The 26,079-nt window shown below is 38.1% G+C and overlaps 1 protein-coding gene across 1 annotated transcript in view; it reads right to left on the bottom strand.

Moving 5' to 3' along the window:
* Window positions 1–9,634: 9,634 nt before the first annotated feature.
* Window positions 9,635–26,079, bottom strand: part of LOC111345789 (uncharacterized) — a 51,802-nt gene continuing 35,357 nt past the window's right edge. The window contains exons 23-35 of the mRNA XM_088731385.1: window positions 25,915–26,016; window positions 23,005–23,106; window positions 22,048–22,140; window positions 20,860–20,961; window positions 20,137–20,238; window positions 19,179–19,271; window positions 18,001–18,093; window positions 16,812–16,913; window positions 16,252–16,308; window positions 15,644–15,682; window positions 12,699–13,238; window positions 11,924–12,278; window positions 9,635–10,893 (exon numbers count right to left, since the gene is read on the bottom strand). Coding sequence (XP_088587511.1) covers window positions 10,814–10,893; window positions 11,924–12,278; window positions 12,699–13,238; window positions 15,644–15,682; window positions 16,252–16,308; window positions 16,812–16,913; window positions 18,001–18,093; window positions 19,179–19,271; window positions 20,137–20,238; window positions 20,860–20,961; window positions 22,048–22,140; window positions 23,005–23,106; window positions 25,915–26,016 — 1,860 coding nt within the window. The 3' untranslated portion in view covers window positions 9,635–10,813. The remainder of the gene's footprint in view (window positions 10,894–11,923; window positions 12,279–12,698; window positions 13,239–15,643; window positions 15,683–16,251; window positions 16,309–16,811; window positions 16,914–18,000; window positions 18,094–19,178; window positions 19,272–20,136; window positions 20,239–20,859; window positions 20,962–22,047; window positions 22,141–23,004; window positions 23,107–25,914; window positions 26,017–26,079) is intronic.

Genomic DNA, 26,079 nt, shown 5'->3' on the forward strand with positions numbered 1-26,079 from the left:
TAGAAGGATATCAGTACTGTACCTCCTTAGAGAAGGCCTTTCAGTCACTTATATCTGAAAATTTTAACAATTTGTCATGACAATAGGATGTACTGCAGTTGCTATCTATTGTAAAGGCAAAGTGGGCCTCAAATTATTCGATTCTCATGCAAGGGATATTCATGTATGGTAGAAGCCATCCTCAAGATTCATATGTGCTGCTTGAAGTATCATCACTGAATGGCTTAGTACATTATTTTCAGAGTAGACATAACAATGACATATTTGAGTTGAAATGGGCTAAAATTACTAAAGTTCAAAATAGCACCCTTTTTCAGAGAAATGCCTGTGAACCAGAAAGTTCAATGTGAGTTGTGCTGTGGCTGTCTGTTACTCTGAAATAAAGTCATGTAGTTATTGGAATTCAAACACCTTATCTGATGTTATACAGTATGGCAAAAGATTATATGAAAATTCATCTTTGAACAAGTATTTACCATCACACGATTTGCCAAAAACTGTTGATGCTTGTAGAACTGAAGTAAGTTTAGATCTTAAAAGAGATTACAGTGAAGGAATATTGACTGATTCAGTCGCTTAAACTTCTCAATGTAAATGCACGAGTGCAGTTTAACTATTGCATTGGGGGCCTTTTACATTTAGGACCAAATGTTATTACATTTAGGACCAAATGTCATTACATTTAGGACTTCAATACATTTAAAAAAGTAATTACATTTAAGACTTCAACAGTCACCCATCCTGATGACGGCATGGTCAAAACTTCGAAATCGACTTCGTTTACTTCCTTATCCGATTACCATACTAGCTAGTCCAAAAACTGAGTACAGGTAGTAATTCCATCTGATCTGATTCATTTTGATCGGTAGATGAAGTTGACGCCGACGTAAGATGTATTCTGTCCTAACTTGATGGTGGTACAAGTTCACGTTTTAGTAGTACAAGAGTACTCTCAATAGTTTTTGAACGCTGTGGCAAGGGGCGGTGAGGTAAATTCAAAGGTCAAATTTTCCTGAGGCGTTATTTTTCCGTCCATATCTTGTAGCAGAAAGTTTAATTAAAGGAAAGACCGTTGACTCTTCATCTTCATTTTCCATGGATTCACTTTCCAAGTCGCTTCCGTAATCTTCAACTTGTGTTGGTTCAAGTCCAACGCTGATAGGAAATTGTGGTATACTTGTGTCGCCAACAGAGGTTATTGTCGGACAAAAATCCTACCCTGATTCGTGTCGTGTCCTCGCAGTCGTCATGCAGAAGAAACTTTCCACACATTACTAGAGGTTCATGCTGTGCATAAAAATCTGGGAGAGGGCATCTGCCATGTTCATTGTGATCTGAGCCGAGCCCATATTTGGTGGGTGGTCACTAATCCCCAGGAAACCTATGATGAACTAACGAAGACTTCCAATACTTTTCCTCATCAGAAATTCTTATCTGGAATCGCTCGAAAACTTTATCTCTCCCTTTACAACAATAGCCCACGACAGCTTCAACGCACTGGACATGACAAGATGTGATGTAGGCCATTGTCAATGGTGACTTAGTCAAAAGGTTGGAATAACGTTGCGTGGCGTAGCCATTGACCGGAATAAATTAGTGTTCAAATAAATAAAGGCTGATAGTTTCTAAAGAAACTATCTGGTGCTGCGTCGGTGGGGGTAACGAAATAATTTGGATCTATCAACAAAGTTGAAATGGTAAATTGGCCACCGTAACGATTACACGAGCTGACGTCTTGAGCGTTAGCCCTTCGTCGGAGCGAATAGAGGAATTGTGGGTTGTGTGTGCTTTTAAAGGCAGAAAATGGTGCTACGTTATTGATGGGAACATGGCAACGAAAAAAACACGAATAAATTAGTGGAATGAAAAGCGTTCTTTGATCCCTGTGGGATTTAGACTGCCGGTTTGAAAGATGAGCTTTCGTTCAAGAGTTTACGGCTTTCCTTGCTACCTAAGTGTAGGGAAAGAGCACAGATTGCCATATGTTGCTTAGAATGATTAGGTAAATTAAAATGTCTAGCGACTGGTTTCGATGTATCCTTGTCATTCCTTTCCACGTTGCGAAGGTGTTCTCGGAATCGGTCACCTAGTCTTTTTATCTGCCTGTTTCGCCGATGTATATCTTTTTGCAATAAGTGCAAGTTATACAATAGATTACATTGGCGGAGGTGCACGTGAAGTGATCGGTGATCTTAATGGATCGTCTGGGTCCCGATATTTTCTCAGTGTTATGAATGAAAGGACACGTTTTGCATCGTGCACGAGCGCATTTAAAAGTGCTTGGTTGGTCATTAGTCTGAAAAGAACTTCTGACCAAAAAATTGCCTATGTTTTGGTCGCGCTTGAATGAAATGAGCGGAGGCAACGAAAAAATAGTGCTTGTCTCTGGATCGTTTTGAAGTAATTTAAATTTTTTAAGAATGATGGATTTAACTGAGTGGTTGTGAGGGTGAAACGTGAGAGTGAATGGAATGCGGTCGGAATCTTCCTTTTGTGACGTTTGTAGTGCTGAATGTCGATCAATAAGTTGGGCGCGGTGGTAACCCGCTTGAACGACAGAATCAGGGTAACCACGTTTATCGAAAAGCTGGGACATTGACTCTGATTTGTGTTAGAAATCAGAGTCATTACTACATAAACGACGAAGTCTTATAAACTGAGAAAAAGGAATGGAATTCTTAACGTGAGATGGATGCGAAGACGAATACAACAAGTAATTATGCGAATCTGTAAGTTTGTAATACACACTAGTGCATAAACCATTGCCTTCAATTCATTGCTGTATAAAACATCTATCTTACCATCTCATTTTCAATCATTTGCCACCCAAAATGGCTGCAACGGAGCTTACTAATTTCCTCAAACTATTTCAAGTCCTGTTTGAACAAGACAGATGAGTGCAATAGGTTCAAGAGGACAACCTACTCACGTCTTCAGTATGATGTCACAACGCAGGGTATGAATGAATGAATGAATGAAAGCCTTTATTTAAAGAGGGTAGCACTTAATAGCCAGAGGCTAATAAACTTGTGGCCCTCACAGATTACACAACTATATACAATCAGATAAATATTTAAGCTAAAATATGTAAACATTTAAAATATGCATTAAAAATAAGACAAGATTCAATTAAGATATTATTAAATAGTAGATTGGTGCAAACATTGTTGTTCGTTAAAAATCTTGGCAAACATGTTCTTTTTAAAACATGCTATAGAATCTAGTTTCCTAATTTCAATAGGTATACTATTCCACAGTCTTGTAGCCGAAACAGCTAAAGAGCGTCCTCTCTCTGATTCTCTTTTGTACTTAGGACAAACAGCATTAATGCTTGAATATCCAGTGTTGCGGGAGTGCCGCAAAATTCAAAATTAAGTGTTCATTTAGATAATTCGGCAAACGCCCATTAATTCGCTTATACATTATTATGCATTTATCTATCTCATGTTGCTCATAAAACGGAATCCAACCTAGCTTGTTAAACAAAGCAACTGATGGTGTCGTGCGATCGGCATAAGAAATAACTCGTGCCGCACGTTTTTGCAATCTTAAGGCCCTATAAATCGACTCTTTGTCGCAATTTGCCCGAACCACGATAGCGTAAGACATAACAGGGCGAATAATGCTATTATAAAACTGAAGTCGCTGTTTAAGAGGTAAACAGGCTCGAATCTTACGCAATATTGTGATTCTAGAGGCCATCTTTTTACATACTTTCTCAATATGTTCATTAAATGACAATTTGCTGTCAATTTCTACTCCTAATAAGGTAGCACAATCCACATTATTGAGCTGTTTTCCGCTTACAGTAACAACTATGTCACTTCCATTTATGTCAGCCACACATCTTTTCCCAGTGATCGTGAGTACTTTAGTCTTGTCTTCATTTAATGGGAGCTTATTTGCTGAAGCCCATAATTGAATTTCAGAGACAGACTTATTTAGTGATGAACTTAAGTTGGCTAAGTTTTTCACATCCGCAAATGCGTTGACAGTCGTATCGCTTGCGTAAAGGTCCAACTGAGCACTTGCATACAAGGGAAAATCGTTAATAAACAAAATAAAAAGTAAAGGACCTAAAATACTGCCCTGAGGGACCCCATGCAACATCAAAGCTTCGCTGACTCACTCCAATTAACACGGACAACTTGCTTCCGATCCGACAAATAAGAGTGACACCAGGCAAGCTCCCGGTTGACTATACCGTACAGCTCCAACTTGCGCAACAATAGCTTATGGTCCACCATGTCGAAAACCTTTCGATAATCGACCAGGACCATGCCGCATACATTATTGTTATCTAAGCCGAACAAAAGCTCGTCAACTAACTTAATTAAAGCAGTCTCGGTACTGTACATCCCACGAAACCCAGACTGTCTAGAATACAACAAGTTATTATCCATAAGAAAAGCATATAAAAAATTGTGCATATGACGTTCGATTACTTTTGAGGCCACTGGTAGCACAGAAATCGGGCGATAATTACACGGATCACTGGCCGCACCCTGTTTGAACAGTGGTGTCACGTTAGCGGTTTTCCAACGAGTAGGAAACGTTCGTGTGGAAAACGACATGTTGATAAGACTTGCTATACTTGGAGCTAAAATAGGAGCAGCAATACGCAAAAACCTGGCGCTGATTTTATCGATACCTGCAGCCTTGTGAGGACTGATCCCCTTTATAATCTGGAGCACCTGAGCATTGGTTATGCCTGGAATAGAGAAAACCATATCTGGATCTTTGCAGGACTCCACAAAGTTTACCAACTTGGACAAATCTGATGGCGTATTTCCGAGTCTGGATCTCAGATTATCGGCGATTGAGGAAAAATATAAATTAAAATGCTCCGCAATTTCTGTAGCATTTTCAACAGCCTTGCCTTGTGAACTCCTCGTGCTGGACTAGACGAAGTTCGCCTCGAGATGGATATGAATAACGATGCTTCAGGAGCATTTGATATGGAATAGCACTGATACGCCATAATTATTACTTTTATGGCACAAGGCTTTACAATGACAAACTATTAACCCTGTAGCGTAAGCTTTGGCATATATAATTTTGCAACTTCTCAAGCATGAAACCTTACTTGACGACGAAACAAAACCAACAGAAACTGTGATAGATTGGTATCACGAGACTAGAATAGTTTTAGTATTATTCAAAATGGGGGCTGTGTCTGTTATCCTTCAAATATTGTTGCAAGGAGCGGAACAACGTGATTATGAACAGCTTAGCATTTACTGTGTGGGATCTGCACTTTCCAGTGTTCTTTGCTTCGACTCAAAATGTAAAAACAAATCCGTCCGTTACTTCGGTAACAACAGATTAACCATGATTGATTAATCATTTCATTCAAGCCCATGAGTTCAGTTCGATCTCTCTTGATTGTCTTTAACAAATATATATTCTGAAACTAGGCTAACAGTCTCAATCAAGATGGCGGCCGGTCGCACCTTGCCGAACTCGCTTGAACTTTTAGTATTCTCGTTAACGACTGCAGTTATTTTACGCGAAGAAGCTCATATACGGTTAAGTAATGATCAAAGGACTCTGCAGGCTGCTGCTTTACCACCTATGTTTTGGTTTTCTACCGAGATGCCACTTGCTGACACAAATCTGATCAGTTTTAGGTTTCGAGCGAAGCGCTTCTCGACATGCTGGGTATCATACACTTCCAGGGGAACAAGCAGTTTTAATCTGGTGAGAGATGTTCTGGTCTGTGGTGTTATCCAGGCAAACCCTGGTCCTAGAAAGACGAAACCGTCGCCGAAATATCCCTGTAGCGAGTTTGAGAAAGGTGTGAGGAAGAATCAAGACGCCATTTTGTGTGCTAGTTGTAACAAGTGGTCGCAAGCTAAATGCTTACAGATGTTACATACAATTTTCCAGTACTACCTCAACAAGTCTGACATCGAGTGGACTTGTACAAGCTGTGCCCTGCCGCCACCACTAAGTGATTCTTTTTTCGCAGAAGACTCAGGCGTTGAATCACTGAACAAAACTTTTGACTTATTGAATGTATCTGACTCTCAGGGCTGCTCAAAAAAAAACTGAGACCCTGTCAAAATATGGATCCAAACATTGTGTTATTGGAAGTCTAAATATTAACAGCCTACGTGGAAAATTCAGCGAGGTCCTTGAGTAGATAGGGGTCTTTGATATTCTAAGCCTTCAAGAAACAAAAATTGATAAAACTTTTCCTGACTCGCAGTTTGCTATCACCGGCTATAAAATGTATCGAAAGGATCGGAAGAAAGGAAGAGGAGGAAGAGTGGTTTACGTTCGTAACTCTATACTTTCATATTGTCTAAGAATCAAATCCAACGAGCTTGAGGCTATTTTGGTTGATATTCATGTTGGCCAACAACATATTTCTTTATTATGTGGCTATGAGCCACCATCTGTAAACATTAAAACTTTCAGGAGTGAGATGTATACTTTCGTGGATGTTGCGATCTCTAATCGTCCAAGCATAATATGCTTAGGAGACTTGAACTGTGATATTCTACATTCGCTAGATAATGGCGAAGAAGGAAGGGTGTGGCTAGATATCTGTGACGTCTGTGATCTTCAAAATCTTACTACACAGCCGACCAGAATCTATCTCACCAAAGAATCTCGTTTAGACATTATAGCGACGAACGTGCCTGCTTTTGAATTACAATCAGGGTCTCTGGAGACAGGTCTCAACGATCATAAATTAGTCTCTACCGTTTTAAATAGAAAGGTGATGAAGCCGAAAACTACTTTCACGAGGCGAAGGCGTTTTAAAAATTTTAATGAACAAGCTTTCAACAACGATATAGAGTGTATTCCTTTCAATATTGCCTATACTTTTGAGGATGTCAGCGATATTTGCTGGACGTGGGAAAAATTGTTTGCAGATGTGTTGGATGACCATGCTCTAATGAAAGCTAAACGCTTCAGGGATATCCCTCGAAAATCAAACTTTATTACACCGGAAAAAAGTAAAGCTATGTGGAAGAGAAATGCTCTCAAGCGTAAATTTTATCAAACTCGATCAGCAGACGACTGGGAGGCCTACAGATGTCAAAGAAACCGTGTGATTGCTCTGCGTCGTCAATCTATTATACATCATTTTGATCAGCTAGGCACTTCGCGAGCGGGTAATCCGAGGGCCTTCTGGAAATCACTACGACCTTTAAGGTGGCCGAACTCAGTTTTCGCTCGCGCTTTTGTTGATGCAACTCAGCGCGCGCACAAGGATTGCAAAAAAACAAACAGTTTGTCAATAGAGCAGTCATTTTATTTACTCAACACGTATCCGCACTATCTGTGCTATTTTTCTCTATAGTTGGCGCAGTGTATTGAGAGCTTTAATCTTTTATTACAAAGACATGTTAGAAAAGTTAACGGTGTAAACTGAAGAACCCAACAATTCTCAGCTTTTTCTTCGTTACTGAAAGAACCCAGTTAAATGCAGCGCATGCGTAGTAAGTAAAAAAATTGCGATTGAATGGAAAATTGCTTTCTCGGAAATATGCATATTTCTTGACCCCACAAGCTGCACAGCTTTAATACTTATCGTGTCTAAATAAAGGTTTTATTACTTACTTACTTACCACTCATTAGAATTTCACGAAATTTGGCACGAAAATACTTCACGAAATAAGTAAATGAAGTATTGGAAAAAAATTATTTTTAACAAAGGAAATTCTAGATAATCGAGTGAACCTTCAACAAGGAATAATTAAAAATCTCTCTGTTAAATTGTTAACAAAATGGTATTAACTTGTGAGTATCGTTACAAGCTCGTTGCATGCAAAATATAAAGAAAATCTAATGACTAGATTTTCTACAAATACACAAAACCGATTTTAAAGGCCTGTTGATATTTATTCATGTCGCCATGGAAACGGCTCCTACGTCAGCTTGACTATCGAAAAAACAAAGTTTGTATTGTTGACTTGCTTGCTGCCAGTTTTGGCGACCGAGAGATCAAGGGTCTTAGAGAAAATGGTGAAAGAAACACAGGTATCAAAAACTGTGTTCAGCCACCTTAATACATACCAGAAAACACAGGTCGGGGGACTTTATTGTTCTCAAAGAGAACGACAGAATCATCAGGGACCAGAGTGAAGTTGCTGAAACCTTTAATGAGTACTTTAGTGCTTTCAGTGATCAGACTCATTTAAACTGAGAATTCCTGGGGTAAACAACTTGAAGCAGCCAATGCATTTAGTTTTCAGTTGACTAACCCTCGCGTTGTGAAAACGGTACTTGAAGATATCAAGACTAACAAAGCACAGGGATACGACGTTTTTCCACCACAGGCTGTTAAAGCTTCCTCTGGCTCTATAACAAAGCCTCCAAGTGATCTAGTTAATACCATTATAGCAACAGCACAGTTTCCGGATAACTGGAAACGAGGCCAAATTACACCCGCCAGTTCACAAAAAGGGAAGTGCCTAGACACTTTGCCTTTGCCAAAGTATTTGAGAAAATCATTCACAGGAACGGTAGCGATTGACCTTAGCAAGGCGTTTGACTGCCTACCCTACGATCTGCTCCTTGAGAAACTTAATTTTTATGGACTTAAAAAAGATTCCGTTTCACTCTTACGGAGTTATTTATCTTCGCGATATCAACGGGTTAAGTTGGGGAATACTTTCTCCACGTGGATGGGTGTGCATATCGGAGTGCCCCAAGGGTCATTACAAGGACCGCTATTGTTTAACATCTTTATGAATGACCTCGTATTCGCGGTTGAGAATTATAGACTTCTTAGTTATGCAGACGACACTAAACTCTATTTATCACACCATGATCCCCGAGCATTGGAGGAAGGTATAAACCGAGACTTAGCCAGTACAACACAATGGTTTCGACAGAATGGGATGGTAGCAAATCCAGACAAATATCAGGGTTTGGTATAAGGAAAGACTGATTGTGATTTCCAGTTAGGATGCGCAGGGAGGCCAATACCTATTTCCAGTGAGATAAAATTATTAGGTGTAACACTGGATGACAAGCTGAAATTTGATACTCATGTTGCATCAATCTGTCGAAAGGTGGCGGGTCAGGTTAATGCTTTAAATAGGATTAAACACATCCTGCCTCTTAAAACCAAGGAAGCACTTAATCGCGAATTTATTTTACCTCACTTTGATTATTGTAGCCACATATGGCACCTCTGTGGGGAAAGGAATATAAAGAAAATGGAAAGGGTGAATCAACGTGCGCCTAGATATGTATATAAAGATAAGGGTATTTCATATGAAGCCTTGCTCGATTGTATCGGCTTGCATACGACATTGAAGAGTCGTAGGATTTAAGACATATTGCTAACGGCCAATAACTGCTTTCTATACAAGGCTCCCAGACCTATTGCTGACTTAGTTAAACCAAGGACGACTGATTGCAATTTAAGAGGCACTAACATGCTTTCCTTACCTAAGGTTAACAGTACCAAGCAGTAATTTCGTTATTTTGCTGCTAAGACTTGGAATGCGCTATACCAGATGCTATACGCGCAAAGGCTGGTACAAGAACGTTTTTTCCACGATATCCGTCGCCTAAAATATTAAGTTTTTAGTTTTTGATCTCTGTTTTACTACACACATTTAAATTTGCGATATCCTTTTTGTAATAATATTTTACTTAATGTACATAATTTCTTGATGTAGGTTGTAATTTTTATTGTATATTTTATTGTGGGCTTCCTGGAAAGTAGCTTGTAGCTAAGTGCGGTGCCACATTAAATAAAGAACTACTAACTAACTAAGGATAATGATCACTTAAATCCTTCATCATTAAACCTGAAGCTGACCATCAATAAAAGCTATACAATTCTAATAATATAAACAATATTGCGTTATCATCAATTTCGGATAACCTGCTATTTCCCTTTCTTGTATATTCACCTAAAATAATTACTCGATTCAGCATGATTTCATACAAGAAAACTTTTCTAACACTTGCTGAACATACAATTGACCTCGTAGTACAAACATTCACATTTTTTCGAAATTTAAGATTACTGGCCTTCCTCCTCCATTTCGTGCTTAAGTTTTCGTTATCGTAAAGAAGTGTTTTATTTACAAAAACAAAGAAAATTTAATTGTACACTATTCAGGTATCATCCAGGTCATTCAATATTGACCCTAGCATTGAATTAAGGAAGAATTCCCAGTCACCTCCCGCTCTGTAAAATAAGTCTGTGAATCCTACTTTTGACGGCAAGCAAAGGCGTAAAATGTACTTCTTTCCAGCGGTCTACCTAACTCCTGGGGAATTCTTCCAACTACAGACCATCTTCTTATGATAGATAGTATTTACAATTATTAAAAATTCTCTATAGTTGACTCAAATCCACCAACTGCAAAATGTGGTAACGGTTTTTTCGATTAAGTTCTGTCAAATCAGAATGGTAAATATTCTTAAAGCCCAAGAATGTAATGTCTCATTAAAAGGGAAAGTTTGGCGATTCAGTCAAACGAAAGTAAAATGATGAAAGCTTACCCAAACGACTAACCCCATCAATGGAAATAGAAGGCAACAAAGGCCTCTACACTCTGTGCTCAATTTAGGAACAATAGTAATGATCGAAATATTATAAAATTTCTAAGGATATACAATATTCTAAATAATTCATCAACAAAAACAGCACCAATAACTTTCTCAACTTTAAAAAAAAATGTGTTCTCTGACGATAGTTATAATGGTTACTAATCCACATTACAAAAATATCGCCTTCTGGCACCATAAGTTTTAACTTTCATATTTTAATTCCACGTTGAAAGTTTTTTTTTTCACACCTTGGACGTGGTAGTTCACGTATCCTAATTAAATTTCAATTGTTAATACCATCGTCGGTTTTCTCAGCTTCATCGTCAGGTTTTTTGTCAAATGAGATTTCCCTGGGCTCATTTTCTGGGTAGAAAGAAATTGAAACAGTTAGAATGTCTACAAAGTCGATAGAAAGGTAACTTTCCTTATATTCTTTAAACCCCTAACAGGTTTCTGGGCAGGAAGGCACAAGGACTACTGCTATCACGCCTGGATTACTTGTTAATCCATAGCGTTAACATTTAACCGCCGCCTGGTTAGCTCAATTGGGAGAGCGCCGGACTGCTGTGCGGGAGGTCGAGAGTTCAATACCGGCCGGACCAACACTCAGGGTCTTAAAATTAACTGAGAAGAATATGCTTCCTTTCTTTAACATCAAGAAATGGTTAGATATTCTAGTCTTCTCGGATAGGGACGAATAAATGGAGGTCCCGTCTCCTGCAGGGTTAGGGGCAGGAGACGTTAATTTCCCACGCACGAGATTACTGTGTGATGGATGTCCTCCCCTGGGGTGGGATGGGTGGGTAACAGGACCCCCGTTGATACCAGTGTTTACTATCCTGTATAAATATAGATGTCTGTCTGTCTGTCTGTTAACATTAATACATCGCAATGAAACTTCTGAAATTCTGCCTAGCAAAAAATTTTTACTAGGCCCAGAATTTGTAACAGGTTTCCTAATATCACAAGTTCTCCATTACACTTCAGAGAGGGGGGGGGGGGGGGAATGCTCAGTAAGCAACAAGAGAGCCTTTTAAATAACAATATAGCATTCAAGCCAGCTTATGTCTAACGCAGAATATTCGAATATAATATCAGCGATCATTTGATACAGACATCTTCCTTTTCCAGGAACAATTTAATAGCACACGTGAAGTATAAAATACCTTTATCCGCTGATTAGGTGGTTGCATGCAAAATTCAATTGAAAGTGGGAAGTAAAGGCACCATTCGTGGCGAGTTAACAAATAAATCTAAAAATCATCCATAAGTGCCCCCTCTATCAAGTGCCCCTCCTTCCAAAAGGCACTCCTACTTTTAGCCGACATTTTAAAGAGGGCCCTGGGCGCTATTTCTAACAAAAAGGGTATGATAAGAAGTTATATTAACTTACTCGGAACGAAACCCTCGCAAATAGCTTGGTCCCACGGTTTACTTGAACCATCATCTCCCGTAATCAGATGCGGTTCTTCACCGTCAATCAGTTGCAATGCACCTGGTGATCGATGCAGCATAAAATGTTCTCTGCAATTAAGCTTGAGGTTCAAGAGTTCTCCAAGCTTTGCTACAAATGAAATAGATTCATTTTGGATCTCGCTACATTTAATGCTGATAAAGCATAAGGTCTCCTTAGATGCACAGTCTTGGTGAATCCTTTCAGACGAAATTTCTGCATAAGAATAGGCATCCCTAATGTCTCGGCAGGAACCACCAGCACAGCTAAGGTCCAGAAGAATCTTATCCACATTCTGCAAACAAATGCATTATGAAGTACCCTCGAAGTGTAAAATTCTGTAATAAAACTTTTAAATATGAACCTCTTAAGAATCAAGTCACGATTTTTGCAAGAAAAAAAAAACAATTACACCAACGATGACAAAAAGAAAAACCATGAATCCAAAGAAAAAATATCAATAAGCACCGCAAAGATATTAATAATTATCTGAAGCCTTCAAATTCTATGGCCAAATCAGAGTCTTGATAACCTGATGCGCATAATTAACAAAAAAATTACTCCATGATCAGTTCTGCTCTATGTGACATTAGAAATAACCTGATGTGTGGACGGTTCAAACGTTTCACAATCTCTTTCTTGTGATCTATAAGTTTCTAGACAGCGGGGTATTCAAAATCGAACTAAAACATAATAAAAAAAAAAGCTTGCTCACCTGTCGCGGACGTTTCGTGTTCCCTTGAAAGACAAATTCATCTCCTACTTGAACGTACTTGAACACTGAACCAATTTGAACATTTTCAGCTTTCACTTCTTCATCCTCCCAAGTATCTTTGAGATCTTTCGTCGCCAGTTGAAAAGGTTCACCCAGCACACCGGACCCTTCCTCATTGATCTTTATCCCATAACTAATGGAACCTCTAGGGTGAGTTTTTGCTACTTCAACAACTACGCAATGACCTTGTTTGGCATTGTCTACATCTCTTAATGTCACTCTGTCCATACGTTTGCTGATAGGTTTAAAATCATGACGCATTATGGAAGAATCACCAGGTAATTCTTCCATAATGCAAGGCTTAAACTGTTCACATCTCGGGCTAAGATGTAAACAGTTTAAGCCAAGCTCAACATCTGTCATCGAGTCTTTTCCACATTTACTTTCCTCAATGATGTCTCTCGGACTGGTCATCTCTGTTTGGGTCTTCAACTTCTTTCCTGGCCGTTTAGGCAAACTTGCTACCTTCTTTCCTCTCAGCTATGAGGAGAGAAAGAGGTACATTTTGTATACATGAAGAGAAGTGTAAAAGTATGTTATAGTTTCTCAGTCATAGTTATATTGATAAGACTCGGGAGCATTTGCAGAATGGAAAGCAGGTTTAAGTAGGGTAATAGAATAGGTCAATTGAAGTAAGATGTTTTTTTCGTGTTATTCCGTGCGTTGAAAATAGAAAAGTTTCAATTAAGAGTCGAATCACAGGATTTTTGGTTAATTTCTCTATGCTCGAAGATCATGAGAAGACGAAAAGACATCTTTCCCCCTTTCACTACCGAGCTCAAAATTTATGAACCTTCTGATATTAATTTTTGCTACCCTTACGATATGTATTTGTTGAACGTTTTCTAGTCTTATTCTGCTTTCTTTTTCATCATCTTCATTCTTCTGTCAAGAATAGGCGACCAGAGATGAACTTAAGTTGTGATACCAACTCAGTTTAAGGTCAAATTTGGTCGAGGGTCACGCCGAGGTACTGAACAGATTGAGTTAGTACGAGTTCTTACCCTAAAAGAGACAGGTAGAATTGTGGAAGTCTTTCTGTCATCTTTCTGCTTCCGTATAAGATTAATTTGGCCCTCTCCGGGTTTATTAACAAATGGTTATCAAGAAGCCAGGTCTTCATTCATAGCAGAAACAGCTTTCTTATAATCATGTACAACAAACGAAAAGTACAATTTGGCATCATCGACAGAAAAATCCGATGAACAGGTCTTGTGGACAGTCGGTAGGTCGTTCACATATATGGTAAAAAGCCACGGCCCTCGGATGCTTAATACCTTGCAGGACTCCGCTGGCCAGCGGCAGCGCATCCGAGAGTGTGGGATTAATGTGTACAGTCTCGTTTCTTTCAGACAAATGGCTACTAAACCATCTAAGAGCTGAAGTTAAAGGGCAGACATCATGTAGTTTATCCAATAAAATGTTGTGGTTGATGCTATCAAAGGCCTTGTTCAGCTCCAAAAGAACAAACGCGATTGTTTTCTTTTGGTAATTGGCTTTGGATTAGCATCAGCAGTATGCAATAACGAGAATTCGGTCGAGTGGTATTTCTTATTGCCGCTCTAGATTGTCGATAGTCGCTTGTTCGACACTTAATATGAAATTAATTGATTTAATGCAATTCGCTTGCATACGTTAAACAAAATAGACAGTACTGATATAAATGAATAAAGGCTGATAGTTTCGAAAGAAACTGTTTGGGGCTGCGTCGGTGGGAGTAACGAAATAATTTGGATATATCAACAAAGTTGAAATGGTAAATTGGCCACCGTAATGATTACAAAAGCTGACGTTTCGAGCGTTAGCCCTTCGTCGGAGCGATACTGATATAAGGCGACTGATATAAGGCGACTGATATAAGGCGATACTGATATAAGGTACTGATATAAGGCGATTATCATCCGGCTTTTCATGGTCACCATGTTTTCAAATTGGCGTTACCTCTGCCGTTTTCCAGATTTTTGGAAAGGTACCAGATGAAAGGGAACCATTAATAAGAGTTGTTAAAGTTGAAGGAATTGACAGTAAACAATTCTTCAAAACGCGCAATTATTTTGTCGTTCTCGGAAGATTTTCCTATAAGCATGGAATTGGTTGTCTTTTCAACTTCTTTACATTTAACCGTTCCAAATGAGAATTGCTTTGCTAGTGGGTGACGCCTTTGGACAAAGGATGATTTCGTGAGACCGTAATTACATTGATCTGCGAGACTCTGGATTTTTTCAACGGTTCCGCCGATTAAGGTAAAAATTTCGTTTAACTCATCCGCGACCACTTTGTCGTCTTTACCGCTTGTTTTGCGATAGACTGATTCCTTAGGGACACAAGCCGTGATTGCTTTCTCAATACAGCCTATATTAGCAGAATTGTTCCAGATTTCCTGTACAACATACTCCTGTTCTGCAAACCTTAGTTAACGCTTGACTTTCTTCTCAAAGTTCTTCTAGGCGGCCCGTGCCCGGGAGTCGTTTGTTTTTCTAGCAAACTTTCTCCAGCTATCTCTTGTTCTCATTAGAGAAATGATTTCAGCGTTGACAAAAGGATTGGGTCGACTCCTTAATTTAATGTTTTTAATAGTAGCATGGAAATCAATTATCTGATTACCTATCTACAACAGACCAAGGGACAGGGCACATAACAAGGCGATAATAGTTGTAGCCAAGTATTTCAAATTTAGTATCTTTTCAGAGAAAGTAAAAATTTCATGCTCAGTCTTAAACACAAGGACTTTTGTTGTAGTATGATGTTCCCTATTTTTGATAGATCGATGTTCTCTCTATTCTTGATGAATCAAGCATCAATTCGCTCCTGCTGCATGATCAGGTTTTTAAATTTTTTAAATGAAAACGTTTTCAGAAAAATAACTTTTTAAGTTTCTAACATACCTGTACATCTACATGTCTTTCAAGTGATAGTTTAGTATCCTGAAAATGGTTCAAATATTACTTCAATCAGTCAATGCACTAAAAGCTACACGTTATTATTCTTAGAATGTAAGTTGTTGGTTTAACCCTCTCAGCACTATACTCAGTCTTAGCACAGCAAGTACACACTGACACCAGATGTTTAACACGTATCAGTTAAAGAATATAATAATGCAAATTGGGGATATCCCTTTTTCAGCCTGCTCAAGTTAATATTTAGAATACAGCATGGCTAAGAATGCACCAATTCACCGACAGGCTTCCTAAAAGGGAATGATTGTAAATTCAAGTGTTTTATATTCTGTCAGGGGACTACAAGGGAGGAAACATTCTTAGTATCACACCTGAGATGTAATGAAGATCAAGGAAGTTCAGCTCAATAAGTTCATATTAACAGTGGAGTGTTTACAAAATGCACATAACATAAAACTCGTTTCCTGAAATATCCCTGCGTAATCCCAATTGACCTATCTGTTTATGTTCAATAGCGAGGGTAAATATGGTTATTAAACCGATGCGGAATTTCTAATACAAACTTAAAACTTCTTCTGAAGAGCAACCAAACATACCCTGGCATCCGCTTCGAACTTTCTTCTATCTACAAGCGGCTCGATTGCGATGACAAACTAGAAAATTAGGTAAAAAAGACTCATGAACTCTCTGAACAGTCTCACTTAAGAAGCTAAAGTTTAATGTAGCTTTGCAATGGCAGTGGGTTTCAAGACCTACTATTCAGCAATAAAGAAATGCTTCTCAAAATAATAACAACAACATAAGACAGAAGCATTTGAGGCACAACCATTTTCCTCTTAGGGCTACAATTTAAGTAAATTTTAATATAAAAGACCAGGGCATCCAAATGTTTGCGATTCTAAACAAATTTAGCCGTTCCTTAAAAAAAGTTTCAGTCCAAATCTTTTGTAGCCACGTTTGCCTTGTTATCTATCCTAATGTCAAAAGCGGCACTATCACGCTAAGAAAGAACCAACGAGAAGGAAACAAAAATACCTCACTATTTCTTACGACATTTTGCCCAATAGCAAAAACAACTGAAAAGCCAAACAAAATTTGACCATCAATTTTTCACTTAACTCTACATTACATATATAATTTTATCCTTCTAACGTACCAATCCTCCTTTGCTGACATCTGCTCCGTTCTCTATAAGCCACCTAACAATATCCGTGTGACCATTCTCTGCAGCTGCAGTAAGTGGACTGTTCTTACAAATCTAGAAAAGACAAAAATAAGAGAAGGCACACTAATATATAAAGCTCATATTCTCTTCCCTAATGACCAACGTCAGGATTTATGCTGGAATCTGCTTTTGAGACGACTACACTCCGTAGGTGCTTCTTAAGCATAAGGTCAGAAGGAGTTTTGCCTTATATCTGCAAGGTCATTCGCTCGATTATGTGTTGTTGTTGTTGTTTTATCAACACAATTGAAAATGACAGTAATACATATGAAGCGGCCATTCTCTTCTTTAATGACCAATGTAATGATATATGGTTGACTCTGCTTTTAAGACGACATCACTCTTCAGGTGTTCAAGGAAAGGGTCAGGAGGAGTACTACCTTGAACAACAGTTAACCAAATCACACAAAACTATATAAAGTATATAAACTACATATTACTCGATTTGGAACTAATGGGCGTTTAACTTTTTAAGGGAATACTTTTTCAAGGAGCACTTAACAAAAATTTGTACACCAAAATTATGAAATAAGAAATTCAGCTCACCGTTCTCCTTTAAGAGCTATATCTCATCGTACCTCTTTATTTGGTTCATTAATTGCAAAACAATACCATGTTGTTTCTGGGAATGCACGCGAGCTTATTCGTTTGATTACGTGTTTTCTTCTTGTGCTGTTTCTGTTTTTTTTTTTTTTTTTAAATGAGGGAACCAGGATACGAAATGACACCGACAAATCACCTTAAACATTTTCAATTTATCACCACGCAATTTCCCAGCAGTTAAGTGGAGGGAACAACGACTTAATCATGGTGAATCTGTTGTACTTAGCTATAAAAGTTTAGGGTATCCAAATGTTTGCGATTCTAAACAAATTCAGCCGTTCCCTAAAAAAAGTTTTAGTCCAAATCTTTTGTGGCCAGGTTTGCCTTTTTATCTATCCTAATTGTTTAAGGCGGCACTCTCACGCTACGAAAGAAACAAGAAGGAAACAGAAATAGCTCACTACTTCTTACGACATTTTGCTTAATAGCAAAAACAACTGAAAAGCCAAACAAAATTTGACCATCAAATTTTCACTTAACTCTACATTACAAATATAATCTTATGCTTCTAACGTACCCATCCTCCTTCGTTGACATCAGCTCCGTTCTCTATAAGCAACCTAACAATATCCGTGTAACCATTCTTTGCAGCTGCAGTGAGTACAGTACTCTTCAAAATGTAGGAAAGACAAAGATAAGAGAAGGTACACTAGTATATAAAGCTCATATTCTCTTCCGTAATGACCAACGTCAAGATATATGCTTGAATCTGCTTTTGAGACGACTACACTCCGTAGGTGCTTCTTAAGCATAAGGTCAGAAGGAGTTTTGCCTTATACATGCAAGGTCATTCGCTCGATTATGTGTTGTTGTTGTTTTTTCAACACAATTGAAAATGAAAGTAATATATATGAAGCGGCCATTCTCTTCTTTAATGACCAATGTAATGATATATGGTTGACTCTGCATTTAAGACGACATCACTCTTCAGGTGTTCAAGGAAAGAGTCAGGAGGAGTACTACATTGAACAAAAGTTAACCAAATTACACAAAACTATATAAAGTATATAAACTACATAATACTCGATTTGGAACTAATGGGCGTTTAACTTTTTAAGCGAATACATTTTTAAGTAGCACTTAAAAAAAAAATTGTACACCAAAATTATGAAATAAGAAATACAGCTCACTGTTCTCATTTAAGAGCTATATCTAATCGTACCTCTTTATTTGGTTCACTAATTGCAAAACAATACCATTTTCTAGGAATGCAAGCGAGCTTATTCCCTTGATTACATGTTTTCCTCTTGTGCTAATTCTGTTTTTTATTTTTAATGCGGGGTACAGGATACGCAATGACACTGACAAATGACCTTAAACATTTTCAATTTATCACCACGTAATATCCCACCAGTTAAATTGAGGACACAACGACTTAATCATGGTGAATCTGTTACAGGTAGCTAAAAAGGTTCTGGGCATCCAACTGTTTGCGATTCTAAACAAATTCAGCCGTTCCTTAAAAATTTTTTAGTCCAAATCGCTTGTGGCCAGGTTTGCCTTGTTATCTATCCTAATGTCTAAGGCGGCACTATCACGCTACGAAAGAAACGACGAGAAGGAAACAGAAATAGCTCACTACTTCTTACGACATTTTGCTTAATAGCTAAAACAACTAATACCCCAAACAAAATTTGACCATCAAATTTTCACTTAACTATACAATACAAATATAATTTTATGCTTCTAACGTACCCATCGTCTTTTGTTGAAATTGGCTCCGTTCTCTATAAGCAACCTAACAATATGCGTGTGACCATTCTCTACAGCTGCAGTGAGTGGAGTGTTCTTCAAAATACAGGAAAGAAAAAAAATAAGACATGGTACACTAATATATAAAGCTCATATTCTCTTCCCTAATGACCCACGTCACGATATATGCTTGAATCTGCTTTTGCGACGACTACACTCCGTAGGTGCTTCTCAAGCATGAGGTCAGAAGAAGTTTTGCCTTATATATGCAAGGTCATTCGCTCAATTATGCGTTGTTGTTGTTTTTTCAACACAATTGAAAATGACAGTAATATATATGAAGCGGCCATTCTCTTCTTTAATGACCAATGTAATGATATATGGTTCACTCTGCTTTTAAGACGACATCACTCTTCAGGTGTTCAAGGAAAGAGTCAGGAGGAGTACTACCTTGAACAACAGTTAACAAAATCACACAAAACTATATAAAGTATATAAACTACATAATACTCGATTTGGAACTAATGGGCGTTTAACTTTTTAAGCCAATACTTTTTTAACGACACTGACAAATCACCTTAAACACTTTCAATTTATCACCACGCAATTTCCTAGTAATTAAGTCGAGGGAACAACAAATCAATCATGGTGAATCTGTTGCACTTAGCTATAAAAGTTCAGGGCATCCAAATGTTTCCTATTCTAAACAAATTCAGCCATTCCTTAAAAAAAGTTTTAGTCCAAATCTTTTGTGGCCAGCTTTGCCTTTTTATCTATCCTAATTGTCTAAGGCGGCACTATCACGCTACGAAAGAAACAACGAGAACGAAACAGAAATACCTCACTACTTCTTACGACATTTTGCTTAATAGCAAAAACAACTGAAAAGCCAAACAAAATTTGACCATCACATTTTCACTTAACTCTACATTACAAATATAATTTTATGCTTCTAATGTACCCATCCTTCTTTGTTGAGATCAGCTCCGTTCTCTATAAGCCACCTAAAAATACCCGTGTAACCATTCCCTGCAGCTGCAGTGAGTGGAGTGTTCTTCCAAATCTAGGAAAGACAAAAATAAGAAAAGATACACTTAATTATATATAAAGCTTATATTCTCTTCCATAATGACCAACGTCAGGATTTATGCTGGAATCTGCTTTTGAGACGACTACACTCCGTAGGTGCTTCTTAAGCATGAGGTCAGAAGGAGTTTTGCCTTATATATGCAAGGTCATTCGCTCGATTATGTGTTGTTTTTGTTTTTTCAACCCAATTGAAAATGACAGTAATATATATGACGCGGCCATTCTCTTCTTTAATGACCAATGTAATGATATATGGTTGACTCTGCTTTTAAGACGACATCACTCTTCAGGTGTTCAAGGAAAGAGTCAGATGAAGTACTACCTTGAACAACAGTTAATCAAATCACACAAAACTATATAAAGTATATAAACTACATATTACTCGATGGCCAGGTTTGCCTTTTTATCTATCCTAATTGTCTAAGGCGGCACTATCACGCTACGAAAGAAACAACGAGAACGAAACAGAAATACCTCACTACTTCTTACGACATTTTGCTTAATAGCAAAAACAATTCAAAAGCCAAACAAAATTTGACCATCACATTTTCACTTAACTCTACATTATAAATATAATTTTATGCTTCTAACGTACCCCTCCTTCTTTGTTGACATCAGCTCCGTTCTCTATAAGCAACCTAATAATATCCGTGTGACCATTCCCTGCAGCTGCAGTGAGTGGAGTGTTCTTCCAATTCTAGGAAAGACAAAAATAAGAAAAGGTACACTTAATTATATATAAAGCTTACATTCTCTTCCGTAATGACCAACGTCAGGATTTATGCTGGAATCTGCTTTTGAGACTACTACACTCCGTAGGTGCTTCTTAAGCATAAGGTCAGAAGGAGTTTTGCCTTATATATGCAGGTCGTTCGCTCGATTATGTGTTGTTGTTGTTTTTTCAACACATTTGAAAATGACAGTAATATATATGACGCGGCCATTCTCTTCTTTAATGACCAATGTAATGATATATGGTTGACTCTGCTTTTAAGACGACATCACTCTTCAGGTGTTCAAGGAAAGGGTCAGGAGGAGTACTACCTTGAACAAAGGTAAACCAAATCACGTAAAACTATATAAAGTATATAAACTACATAATACCCGATTTGGAACTAATGCGCGTTTAACTTTTTAAGCGAATACTTTTTCAAGGAGCACTGAACAAAAATTTGTACACCAAAATTATGAAATAAGAAATACAGCTCACCCTTCTCATTTAGGAGCTATATCCACTCGTACCTCTTTATCTGGTTCATTAATTGCAAAACAATACCATGTTCAAGCAATGCACGCGAGCTTATTCCCTTGATTACATGTTTTCCTCTCGTGCTCTTTCTTTTTTTTTTTTTTTTTTTTTAATGTGGGGTACAGAATACGCAACGACACTGACAAATCAGCTTCAATATTTTCAATTTATCACCACGCAATTTCTCACCAGTTAAATTGAGGGAAAAGCGACTTAATCATAATGAACCTGTTCCACTTAGCAATAAAAGTTCAGGGCATCCAAATGTTTGCGATTCTAAACAAGTTCAGCAGTTCTTTAAAAAAAGTTTTAGTCCAAATCTCTTCTGGCCAGGTTTTCCTTTTTATCTATCCTAATGTCTAAGGCGGCACTATCACGCTACTAATGAAACAACGAGAAGGAAACAGAAATACCTCACTACTTCTTACGACATTTTGCCCAAAACCAAAAACAACTGAGAAGCCAAACAAAATTTGACCATCAAATTTTCACTTAACTCTACATTACAAATATAATTTTATGCTTCTAACGTACCCCTCCTCCTTTGTTGACATCAGCTCCGTTCTCTATAAGCAACCTAACAATATCCGTGTGACCATTCTGTGCTGCTGCAGTGAGTGGATTTTGCTTCAAAATGTAGGAAAGAAAAAAATAAGAGAAGGTACCCTAATATATAAAGCTCATATTCTCTTCCGTAATCACCAATGTCTGGATATATGCTTGAATCTACGTTTGAGGCGACTACACTCCGTAGTTGCTACTTGAGCATAAGGTCAAAAGGAGTTTTGCCTTATATATGCAAGGTCATTCGCTCGATTATGTGTTGTTGTTGTTTTTTCAACACAATTGAAAATGACAGTAATATATATGACGCGGCCATTCTCTTCTTTAATGACCAATGTAATGATATATGGTTGACTCTGCTTCTAAGACGACATCACTCTTCAGGTGTTCAAGGAAAGAGTCAGGAGGAGTACTACCTTGAACAACAGTTAACCAAATCACACAAAACTTTTTAAAGTATATAAACTACATAATACTCGATCTGGAACTAATGGGCGTTTAACTTTTTAAGGGAATACTTTTTCAACGACACTGACAAATCACCTTAAACATTTTCAATTTATCACCACGCAATTTCCTAGTAATTAAGTCGAGGGAACAACAAGTTAATCATGGTGAATCTGTTGTACTTAGCTATAAAAGTTCAGGGCATCCAAATGTTTGCTATTCTAAACAAATTCAGCCATTCCTTAAGAAAAGTTTTAGCCCAAATCTTTTGTGGCCAGGTTTGCCTTTTTATCTATCCTAATTGTCTAAGGCGGCACTATCACGCTACGAAAGAAACAACGAGAACGAAACAGAAATACCTCACTACTTCTTACGACATTTTGCTTAATAGCAAAAACAACTGAAAAGCCAAACAAAATTTGACCATCACATTTTCACTTAACTCTACATTACAAATATAATTTTATGCTTCTAACGTACCCCTCCTTCTTTGTTGACATCAGCTCCGTTCTCTATAAGCAACCTAATAATATCCGTGTGACCATTCCCTGCAGCTGCAGTGAGTGGAGTGTTCTTCCAATTCTAGGAAAGAGAAAAATAAGAAAAGGTACACTTAATTATATATAAAGCTTACATTCTCTTCCGTAATGACCAACGTCACGATTTATGCTGGAATCTGCTTTTGAGACGACTACACTCCGTAGGTGCTTCTTAAGCATAAGGTCAGAAGGAGTTTTGCCTTATATATGCAAGGTCGTTCGCTCGATTATGTGTTGTTGTTGTTTTTTCAACACAATTGAAAATGACAGTAATATATATGACGCGGCCATTCTCTTCTTTAATGACCAATGTAATGATATATGGTTGACTCTGCTTTTAAGACGACATCACTCTTCAGGTGTTCAAGGAAAGAGTCAGGAGGAGTACTACCTTGAACAACAGTTAACCAAATCACACAAAACTATATAAAGTATATAAACTACATATTACTCGATTTGGAACTAATGGGCGTTTAACTTTTTAAGCGAATACTTTTTCAAGTACCACTTAACAAAAATTTGTACACCAAAACTATCAAATAAGAAATACAGCTCACCGTTATCATTTTGGAGCTATATCCAATCGTCTCTCTTTATTTGGTTCATTAATTGCAAAACAATACCATGTTCTAGCAATGCACGCGAGCTTATTCCCTTGATTTCATGTTTTCCTCGTGTGTTTTTTCTGTTTCTTTTTTTTTTTTTTTAATGCAGGGTACAGAATACGCATCCTCGGAGACCCAGGGGCTGAGTGGATTTCAAGTTAGGGCATGAAGAGCCCCTGGGGACATTGTCTTACAAGACTAGTTCCAAACGGTCGCAGTCGTTCTGCCATCTCATTGGTGCCAGAAAGTCTTTGTTTTTCTGCCCAATCAGAGTGAAGTGTGCTTTAGAGTCCTTTCGCGTGTTTTAACACGAACATATTCTAGTAGCTCAGTTACTCGCTATGTTTGTTTGGACCGTGCGACGGCGATTTGCTTGAGGTGAAAAGTTTTAGTCTCAGCACACAATGTAAGAGAAATCGATCAGATATTCGGCGAAAATCTTACCAGAAATTATACTAAATACTTTCGCAGGTATCACTAGAGAACGTGTTTTAAAGTTTGCGAGGTTTGTGTACAAAACGATGGTTGCAGTCATTGATATGTCGCTTTAAACGTTAAACGAGATTTAAGCTTAAATCTTTCTAAATTTTTTGCATAATTTCCTGTGACTGAAACTTTGCCAATCCCGTGAAGTTATTTCGTGGCACGGGCCACGCAGGTATGTCGAGCAACTGGTACTTGCGCAACTTTCTGCGCGTGCTAAAATCTAATCTCATCTTCGCTTCAAAAAATAGAAAAGGCTAAGCGTGGAATATTTTGCATATTTGATGTGGGTAGATGACCCTGTACTACTAAGCTGACATTTGCAATAAAGCAAACCCGCTCTTTCCATCTAATATTCCTTGGTCTTTGGTTTTGTTTTACCCATGGTGAACAGCATCGGATCGGTTCCCAATGATCAAAGGTATTTAACTTGGTCTTCCACAATCGACAGAAGAGGTGAAAAGACAGTGACCAAGGGACAAGAAGAGAATCCGTGGCATTCCTAGCTCAAGAATTTCAACACTCTCGGCAGCAGTTCAAAGATTAAACTCTTTCCAAACCCCTTCAGTAACTGGCAGAAAACATCTCTCCTTCGCACGACGTTCTCGCTAATAAGTGTTTGTTCAAATTTTAATTAGCTAACTGGAAACACAGCTAAGCTTTCTCTTAGCACTTGCTGGAGGTCGTCCACGAACTTAACGTTCTCTGCAACCTTGGCCGTATTGTGAACGACTTTACCACTAAGATTTCATTTTTGCGCGTACAGAAAGCAGAAAGCTATGTAGGCGAAAGCGCCAGTTGCTCGACATATCTGCGTGGCCCGTGCGACGAAATAACTTCACGGGATTGGCAAAGTTTCAGTCACAGCAAATTATGCAAAAAACCTAAAAAGATTTGAGCTTAAATCTCGTTTAACGTTTAAAGCGACATATCAATGACTGCAACCATCGTGTTGCATACAAACCTCGCAAACTTTAAAACACGTTCTCTAGTGATACCAGCGAAAGTATTCAGTATCATTTCCGGTAAAATTTTCGCCGACAATCTGATCGATTTCTCTCAAATTGTGTGCTGAGGCTGACCCTTTTCACCTCAAGCAAATCTCCGTCGCACGGTCCAAACAAACATAGCGAGTAACTGAGCTACTAGAATATGTTCGTGTTAAAACACACGAAAACACTCTAAAGCACACTTCACTCTGATTGGGCACAAAAACACAAAGCTTTTCTGGCACCAATCACATGGCAGAACGACTGCGACCGTTTCGAACTAGTCTTGTAAGACAATGTCGCCAGGGGCTCTTCATGCCCTAACTTGAAATCGACACACAGCCCCTGGGTCTCTAAGGATGCAAAATACGCAACAATATTGAGAAATCACCTTCAACATTTTCAATTTATCACCACGCAATTTCCCAGCAGTTAAGTTGAGGGAAAAGCGACTTAATCATGATGAACCTGTTGCACTTAGCAATAAAAGTTCAGGGCATCCAAATGTTTGCCATTCTAAACAAATTCAGCCGTTCTTTAAAAAAGGTTTTAGTCCAAATCTTTTGTGGCCAGGTTTGCCTTGTTATCTATCCTATTGTCTAAGGCGGCACTATCACGCTACTAAAGAAACAACGAGAAGGAAACAGAAATACCTCACTACTTCTTACCACATTTTCCCCAAAAGCAAAAACAACTGAAAAGCCAAACAAAATTTAACCATCAAATTTTCACTTAACTCTACATTACAAATATAATTTTATGCTTCTAACGTACCCCTACAACGTCGTTGACATCAGCTCCGTTCTCTATAAGCAACCTAACAATATCCGTGTGACCATTCTCTACAGCTACAGTGAGTGGAGTGTTGTTCTCAATCTAGGAAAGACAGAAATAAGAGAAGGTACACTAATATATAAAGCTCATATTCTCTTCCGTAAT

Source organism: Stylophora pistillata, chromosome 8 (assembly GCF_964205215.1).
Source record: "Stylophora pistillata chromosome 8, jaStyPist1.2, whole genome shotgun sequence".
Lineage (NCBI taxonomy): Eukaryota > Metazoa > Cnidaria > Anthozoa > Scleractinia > Pocilloporidae > Stylophora > Stylophora pistillata.